We start from the raw sequence: 9,746 nt of genomic DNA, 5'->3' as shown, positions 1-9,746 counted from the left end.
ATACGGATATCAAATATACACACAGGGGATGGTCGCCACACGAATATCAAATATACATACAGGGGAGAGTCGTCACACGAATATCAAATATACATACAGGGGAGGGTCGCCACACGAATATCAAATATACACACAGGGGAGGGTCGCCACACGAATAACAAATATACATACAGGGGAGGGTCGCCACACCAATATCAAATATACATACAGGGGAGGGTCGCCACACCACTATCAAATATACATACAGGGGAGGGTCGCCACACCAATATCAAATATCAAATATACATACAGGGGAGAGTCGCCACCCGAATATCAAATATGCATACAGGGGAGGACCCGTCGGTGATATTAGGAACACCACCCAGCTGTTTTTTCCTTCTTGGACCCGTCGGTGATGCTAGGGACATAATAAAGCTTTTTCGTCCTTCTAGAACTCGTCGGTGATATTAGGGACATCATACAACTGTTTCGTCCTTCTAGGACTCGTCGGTGATGTTAGGAACACCACCCAGCTTTTTCGTCCGTCTAGGACTCGTTGGTGATGTTAGGGACATAATGCAGCTGTTTCGTCCTTCTAGGACTCATCGGTGATGTTAGGAACACCATCGAGCTGTTTCGTCCTTTTAGGACTCGTCGGTGATGTTAGGGACATCATGCAACTGTTTTTTCCTTCTTGGACTTGTCGGTGATATTAGGGACATCATACAGCTGTTTCGTCCTTCTAGGACTCATCGGTGATGTTAGGAACACCATCGAGCTGTTTCGTCCTTTTAGGACTCGTCGGTGATGTTAGGGACATCATGCAACTGTTTTTTCCTTCTTGGACTTGTCGGTGATATTAGGGACATCATACAGCTGTTTCGTCCGTCGAAGACTCGTCGGTGATGTTAGGGACATCATACAGCTGTTTCGTCCTTTTAGGACTCGTCGGTGATGTTAGGAACACAATCGAGCTGTTTCGTCCTTCTAGGACTCGTCGGTGATGTTAGGGACATCATACAGCTGTTTCGTCCTTCTAGGACTCGTCGGTGATGTTAGGGACATCATGCAGCTGTTTCGTCCTTCTAGAACTCGTCGGTGAGTACCCGGAGAAAAACAACCGGCCTACGGTCAGTACCTGGCAACTGCCCCACGTAGGTTTCGAAGTCGCAACCCAGAGGTGGAGGGCTAGTGATAATGTGTCGGGACACCTTAACCACTAGGCCACCGAGGATACAAATATCACATTCAGGTTACGGTCAACTTCTGGAACTAAATTAACTATGCGACTAGTCAATGATAAGGAAACTAATATATTGATACCTAGGAGGGGACAAAGTTAAATGAAGGGAGGGGTAACCCTTATCTATGTGGATTAATAGGTTTATATATATATATATATATATTAATAAGTAAACATTGTGTATGCATAAAGTCGAAACCCCACCTTGTGTTTTAAGTAGAATCTTCTTTGCTTGGAAATTACGAGCAGTTACGGGAGTTGTCTACCTTTAACTACTGACAATAACGAATTGTTACAATAAGCATCGACCGATCACCGTGGAGAGAATTAATTCATATTTCCCAGCTAGAGTATGTTTTCAAGGATGTAGTTTTATAAACTATTTTGTTTTTTTTTGTTTTTGTTTTTTTGTTTAACGTCCTATTAACAGCCAGGGTTTATAAACTAACTAACAATATAAATTCTGTATCTTTGAATGAAAAGTTTAAATATTTCTAAAGGATAACACTTGAGAAGAGCACGTGTTTTCAGTTGGAGTAGTTCTGGTTCAATACGCATCATTACCTGTCAAGTCTGTCATCATCAGCTATATAAATAACATTTCAGATGTCAGTTAATGTAGTAAGGATGGTTCTCCGTGTAGCCTAACCGAAATGGTCTTTTTAAATCTAACACAAGTAATTATCAGGTAGTTAAGATCCTTTAAAGTCCGAAGTATTGAGTCATTTCGTATATATACCCACTATGTCTATTTCAAATTTTTTAAATGCAAAGACACTTTTATTTTAATTAATATATATCAGCATAATTTTTGGATAGAATATGTAAATGTATAGCCAATATCAATTATGCATATTACAGACATACCCGCACATATATATATATTAAAAGAACACGGCAAACGTCACAAAAGGAAGCTATTCAACGGAACGATTTGTATTAAAACAAAGGGCGCATACACCAGAGGCCATCTTCATGTGGAGAGACGTTGTCTTAATGGACGACATTTTGTTTTGAAACGGACAGTTTTGATCAGCTAACCGACAATGAACAAAGGTGTGAGTTTAACGCCATTTTTGTCTTTATTAGTGTGGATCAGTCTCGTCGGTACGGTATCCGGTGCAGGGACATTGAACGTTTCCTCCAGTCAGGTACGAACTTGGTACTCGGCAGTTCTAGCGTCATACCAGGACGATGTGATACCGACAGATGACACTAGCAATACCCTCGTGGTCACCATAGATTATTCCATCAGAGCAATCACCGAGTTTGACGAGCTGGCCGGAACCCTGGCTACTGTGGGTATACTGGACATTAGCTGGACAAGCCAGCTCACGTGGGATCCAAACGACTATGACGGCGTGAACCGCTTCATCATGAACAGGGAAGACGTCTGGCACCCGCCCATCACTCTCTACAATGCGGTTGACTCTCTGAAGGTACTAGGCCACAAATACAACAAGGTAACGGTCCGATATAACGGTCAGACCACGTGGTCTCCTCCGGTCATTTTAAAAGCCGGTTGCTCCGTGAATGTACTGAACTACCCATTTGATTCTCAGAACTGTTCTATTGACATCATACCCTGGGACTTTCATCAGAGTGAGATTAGATTAGTTACCACCAGAAGCGATATCGATACTACTTTATATGAGGAGAACTTGGTGTGGAATCTCGAATCCACAAGTATACTATCTTCTACCATTGATAGTAAATCTATGGTCAGTTTTAAAGTTGACCTCTTGCGCCGGCCGATGTGGTATATTATTGTGATGATAATCCCCGTACTCCTACTGGGGGTTCTAACCGTCTTCTCATTTTACATCCCGGTACCGGAAGGACGGGTAGGCTACGCCATGACGGCTTTCCTAACATTCTCTGTGTTTTTGATTCTCATTGGTGATAACATTCCAAAATCATCCGATCCCATGTCACTGTTGTCGTGGTATGTGGTTTGTGAAGTCGCTTTCGGAGGCCTCACAACAATGGTCACCATCTTCACCGTCCGTTGGCATATCAAAGATGACGAGATCCCAGTACCACACATTGTGATGACGTTTGTGGCATGTTTGTGTTGCAAGGTGTGCCAGAATCCCAACAAGAACCTGAAGGTTCATCCCGCCAAACAGACATTGAAACAGAAGGACCCACACACGTGGATTAACATCCACGGCAACACGTTTGAAATGAAGGCGTTAGATCAGCTCCCACAAGGCATCAAATTTGGAGCTCCCAACCAGAAATGGAAGACGATTGAAGAGGAGGAGGAAGTTGACATGGACTTTAGCGAACTATGTTATGTACCCAAAGTAAGCTGGGTCACGGTCGCACGGACGCTTGACCATTTCTTTTTCGTTCTTTTCCTTGGTGGTCAGATTGCATTGCTGGCGATTTTCATTGTCCCTCTTGTTGTCCAGTATTATTAAGGTGCAAGTAACACTATCAATGAATGGAGAGGATTTGTGTGATATTTTTAAAGCCTTTCGCCGAAATTAACATTTGAAACGCATTATTATATGTGTGTAATGAACAAAATCACCACCCTCACCATTAGTTGAAGAATTCATTTATATGTGAATTCGAATGTTTCTAATTTGACCAAGAATAGTCAAGCCTTGACTGGTTACAAATCATATTTACCTGACACGTCGATAACATTTTGTTATTGTACTGTAATATTGGTGTTTGTAAATAAACATATATCTGAGTGGTTGTTGAATTCTGTATGTACAAATGTCATTCCTAGTTGGGCAGTAAATTGGAACTTTGTGTGACGATGTAAAGCAGTATTTTTAGATAATATCTGTTAGAATAATATTGATACCTATACTTCATACCTATACCTGCTGGGTGTCTTCGGCAGTATACTGAACAGTGATGTAGCATTGTATAGTCGGCATCAGTACAGCGCTATCACAAGAAGACAAACACAAACATACCACAGCCTCCCAAATCAAACACTCATACACGCCCCTCACGCATCGCTCACACAGGATAGGTCGTCCTTAAACGACCTTTGCTGTTGATAGGACGTTAAACAATACTAACCCTGAACTCGACGTGACGTGATCGAATTGTCGAAGTGACGTCATTGTATTGTAGCCAGCGCGTGCTATCTGTCATAACCTTAGAGTCAATAGAGAAAGCTTAGGGGGTGAATCAGATATCTTGTACAGGTAAAACGAAAGACAAATGTGTGATCTGTGAAAAGACCGTGTCATTGTATCACAAAAAGTCACATCCGTGTAACACAAGATTCCAATGTCACTGTGACACAAAACGTCAATATCATCATGACACCAACAGCAACGTTCTTGTAATGTCACAATTCAATATCATTTTGACAGCAAAAGTCATGGTCTGGTGACACCAAAAGTCAATGTAATTATTACGAAAGTCACGTCCTTATGTCACGAATATCAATTGTCATTTTGACACAAAAACCACACAAAATTTATGTCCCTGAAATAACAAAAGCCAAATCCCCGAGTTACCAAATGCAACGTCCCTGATACATTAATTGAGATATGTCACCAAATGTTCCATCAACGAAAGTCATATCCATGAGACACAAAACGTCATATCATTGGGACACCAAATACCACATCCTTGAGACACAAAAAGTCATATCCATGAGACACCAAATGCCACATCATTGAGACACCAAAAGTAACATCCTTGAGACACCGAAAGTTACATCCTTGAGACACAAAAAGTCATATCATTGAGACACCAAATACCACATCCTTGAGACATCAAAAGCCATATCCTTGAGACACCAAAAGCCACATCATTGAGACACCAAATGTCACATTATTGAGACACCAAAAGTCACATCCTTGAGACACAAAAAGCCATATCATTGAGACATCAAAAGTCACATCATTGAGACATCAAAAGCCATATCATTGAGACACCAAAAGTCACATCATTGAGACACCAAAAGCCATATCATTGAGACATCAAAAGCCATATCATTGAGACACCAAAAGTCACATCATTGAGACACCAAAAGCCATATCATTGAGACATCAAAAGCCATATCATTGAGACACCAAAAGCCACATCATTGAAACACCAAATACCACATCCTTGAGACATCAAAAGTCACATCCTTGAGACACAAAAAGCCATATCATTGAGACACCAAATACCACATCCTTGAGACACAAAAAGTCATATCATTGAGACACCAAATACCACATCCTTGAGACATCAAAAGCCATATCCTTGAGACACAAAAAGTCATATCATTGAGACACCAAATGTCACATTATTGAGACACCAAAAGTCACATCCTTGAGACACAAAAAGCCATATCATTGAGACATCAAAAGTCACATCCTTGAGACACCCAAAGCCATATCATTGAGACACCAAAAGTCACATCATTGAGACATCAAAAGCCATATCATTGAGACACCAAAAGTCACATCATTGAGACACCAAAAGCCATATCATTGAGACATCAAAAGTCATATCATTGAGACACCAAAAGTCACATCATTGAGGCACCAAAAGCCATATCATTGAGACATCAAAAGCCATATCATTGAGACACCAAAAGTCACATCATTGAGACACCAAATACCACATCCTTGAGACACCAAAAGTCACATCATTGAGACATCAAAAGTCACATCATTGAGACACCAAAAGCCATATCATTGAGACACCAAAAGCAATATCATTGAGACATCAAAAGTCACATCATTGAGACACCAAAAGTCAATAGCATAACGACACCAATCGTAATGTCATTGTCACTACTTCTATCGCAGTGAGGTAATTCATTCAGGTTTATGTTTTTGTCAGTGACCTTATGACTACCCGTGATTATTTTTGTCACGTAGTTTTACTTAATTATTAGTTAGAGATGCTGTTATTATCGGAGTGTGGGTTTTTGAAAAATAATAAAAGAAGGATTTAAAATTAAAATGAAAATGAAAGTATATATATATATATATTGATTTACATGGTGGTGTTTACACGTGACAAAATCGACACCTTTTTTTTCTCAAACCATTTTGTAACACTGTAAACAGTTTCTTCAGTGCTTTATGTGTATTTTAATACAATATATGTCATTTCAAGTTCTGAAATACAATAAGAAATCTACGATTTAGTATGTTTTAGTGCCTAATTTTTTTAATAATGACAAATTTTTCTAGAACAATGTTAACAAAGGTGGCATTTTTCCCGGCAATTTTCAACATTGCTAAAATTTCTACACACATCTGTATAATTGACGCTATGAATGTTTTGTATGTAAATTATGTCCTTTACGGAATTACATATAAGTTAATTGAGCTATTACCGCCTATAGATTAACATAGTGTAATCACTTCGGTAGGGTATCTCAAGTCACGCGTAAAGCTACCTCGTGTTGATTAAATATAACAAACATTTTATCAGTATTGAATATCAGAGCAATATACATATCAAAGTGTTTGAACCCTGCTGAGATCCTCTGTAAATGGCTATTGTTTTAATAGTCTGTCAGATGTACCAGTCGAGGAGTTTAAAACAAAGCAATAACTACCGATACATCGACCACCAGAGTCTCGTTATGGATGAGCCTCGCTTTGGTCAAGTCTCGCATTCGTCAGATTGTGTATAATAACAACGCAAGCGGTCCTGATTTATTTATTAACAGATATAAGTATATTTGAGGTACCACCAATATGGCAACCGGAACTTGGATGTTATTGACATGTGTCGCGTTTCTGGTCGTACACGGGACTCTGGGAGCGAATTACACACAGCTTTTGGAGTTTTACAAAACCACCATCACAGACGGCGCGTACAACAGTAAGGTTTTCCCTCGTGACACTCAGACCGACATCATAGATGTTGACATGGTATTCTATCTCTCGTCCATAAAGGAATTCAACGAGGTCTCAGGGACGCTTGAGTTGATCGGTATCCTTAAAATTACTTGGACTGACCAGCTTATTGGCGACCAGTATGCTTGGGCAGTACATGGTAACATCAGCGAAATTCTCATCACTTCCTCCAACATATGGCTTCCAACAGTGACAATATTCAACTCTGTGTCCAAAATTAAAGTTGTAGGCGATATTACCAACAAGATTCGCTGCAACCCCACCACTGGTGCTATGGAATGGTGGCCTGGGATCGTGCTGAAGACTGGGTGCAATGTCGACGCATCGAATTTCCCTTTTGACAAGCAAAAGTGCAAGGTAACATTCACAAACTGGGGGTTCAAAAACACAGAAGTGCGCTTTGTCTTATCGTCCTCTTCCGTAAATCTTGAAAACTACCGGGAGAATGAGGAATGGAGTATCGAAACGACCATCCTAGAGATGGAAGATATTAACAACATCAATTATGCCACGTACACCGTTACACTTGCCAGGCGCTCACTTTTCTTTCTCGCTAACCTGGTTTTCCCCATTCTTATTCTCAGTCTCCTTAACGCTATTGTCTTCCTACTTCCCACCAGCGACAGGGGAAAGGATCTCGTATTCTATCACGGCATTCATGTCGTTCGCAGTGTACTTGACCTTGACCTCTGAGAACTTGCCAAGGACGTCAGAACCTCTCTCCATCCTCTGTGTGTATCTAATGATAATGACTTGCATTAGTGCAGGAACGGCGCTGTTCACAATCACGACACTCAGGATCTTCCACACGGAGGAGGAGGAAAGGATACCGGATAAACTCGCTACTATTGTCGCTGTTTTAAACTGTAAAGTGTGTAAGGACGAAGACGATGACGAAGATGAAATGGAGATATTTGCGATTAAAACTCCAGAACCTCTTGATTCGAAAAATGAACCCTTAGACATGATTGACCCTGGTGCTGACCCCGGCGTAGACGAAAAAGCGCCATTACCGGACGACGAGGAGGCGGGAGAGGACGAGGAAAACGAAGAAAAGGAAATCGTCAAAGGTAAATACGGAGTGGATTGGAAACTTATCTCAGCTACACTGGACTTTTTCTTTTTCCTCGTGTTTATTGCTGGGAATGCCCTCATCACGTTCTTCTTCCTCGTGCCTTTAGCAGCCACAATGTAAGGTCAAACGACGAACTTGGACAGGTGAACTTTGACCTTATGTCACATGTGAATGATTATAGTCAACGGCTGCATTTCTTTCGGATTAAATGTTGATAATCTATCTAGCGAGCGTTGTAAATAATCATTGAATATGATGTTTCATCATCGATATTGTTATTGCGAATACATAGGAACTATTTCGTTCCTGAAGTTTAGGATCTGTTTATTGTTGCATATTTGTCAATAAATCATTTTTTTTATCATTTGATTGTTGTACGGGTTATTAATATCTAATGCTATGGCTAGGAGTTAGTTTTATGATTAACAATGCTTGTAGACTAGTGGAAAACACGTCATTTACTAAAGTGAACAGACTTTGGTATATCAAAAAGGGGAAAAAATGTTTTGTAACATTTAACATCCTTAAACTGTGTGATGTGATAGGGACATTATAGAAAACTTCTTTTAAAAGCCATCCACAGGATAATATCTATTGGTGTATAAAGGTAGAAACTCTCATCCTTAAGGACAATATAGAGTGGTGTGCTCAGGTAGAAATCACCACCCTCAAGATAATATAGAGTGGTGTGCTGAGGTAGAAATCACCACCCTCAGGACAATATAGAGTGGTGTGCTCAGGTAGAAATCACCACCCTCAGGACAATATAGAGTGGTGTGCTCAGGTAGAAATCACCATCCTGGGGACAATATAGAGTGGTGTACTCAGGTAGAAATCACCACCCTCAGGACAATATAGAGTGGTATACTCGGGTAGAAATCACCACCCTCAGGACAATATAGAGTGGTGTACTCAGGTAGAAATCACCACCCTCAGGACAATATAGAGTGGTGTACTCAGGTAGAAATCACCATCCTGGGGACAATATAGAGTGGTATGCTCAGGTAGAAATCACCACCCTCAGGACAATATAGAGTGGTATACTCAGGTAGAAATTACCACCCTCAGGACAATATAGAGTGGTATACTCAGGTAGAAATCACCACCCTTAGGACAATATAGAGTGGTGTGCTTAGGTAGAAATAACCACCCTCAGGACAATTTTGAGTGGTGTGCTTAGATAAAAATCACCACTCTCAGGACAATATGGAGTGGTGTGCTCAGGTAGAAATCACCACCCTCGGGACAATATAGAGTGGTGTGCTTAGGTAGAAATCACCACCCTCAGGACAATTTTGAGTGGTGTGCTTAGATAAAAATCACCACTCTCAGGACAATATAGAGTGGTGTGCTCAGGTAGAAATCACCACCCTCGGGACAATATAGAGTGGTGTGCTCAGGTAGAAATCACCACCCTCAGGACAATATAGAGTGGTATACTCAGGTAGAAATTACCACCCTCAGGACAATATAGAGTGGTATACTCAGGTAGAAATCACCACCCTCGGGACAATATAGAGTGGTGTGCTTAGGTAGAAATCACCACCCTCAGGACAATTTTGAGTGGTGTGCTTAGATAAAAATCACCACTCTCAGGACAATA

At 40.7% G+C, this 9,746-nt stretch overlaps 3 protein-coding genes across 3 annotated transcripts; all 3 read left to right on the top strand.

Moving 5' to 3' along the window:
- The first annotated feature begins 2,268 nt into the window (after positions 1-2,268).
- On the top strand, positions 2,269-3,648 carry LOC117314750 (neuronal acetylcholine receptor subunit alpha-6-like). The gene has a single exon (XM_033868876.1). It carries the CDS (start codon positions 2,269-2,271, stop codon positions 3,646-3,648), a length of 1,380 nt encoding a protein of 459 aa, XP_033724767.1.
- A 3,258-nt stretch (positions 3,649-6,906) lies between these two features.
- Positions 6,907-7,761, top strand: LOC117314660 (neuronal acetylcholine receptor subunit beta-2-like). The gene has a single exon (XM_033868774.1). It carries the CDS (start codon positions 6,907-6,909, stop codon positions 7,759-7,761), a length of 855 nt encoding a protein of 284 aa, XP_033724665.1.
- A 55-nt stretch (positions 7,762-7,816) lies between these two features.
- Positions 7,817-8,263, top strand: LOC117314565. The gene has a single exon (XM_033868666.1). The coding sequence runs from the start codon at positions 7,817-7,819 to the stop codon at positions 8,261-8,263; it is 447 nt and encodes a 148-aa protein (XP_033724557.1).
- The last annotated feature ends 1,483 nt before the right edge of the window (positions 8,264-9,746 follow it).

The sequence above is a fragment of the Pecten maximus genome, chromosome 1, assembly GCF_902652985.1.
Source record: "Pecten maximus chromosome 1, xPecMax1.1, whole genome shotgun sequence".
NCBI classification, from domain to species: Eukaryota; Metazoa; Mollusca; class Bivalvia; order Pectinida; family Pectinidae; genus Pecten; species Pecten maximus.
This window is presented reverse-complemented; position numbering and strand designations above follow the sequence as displayed.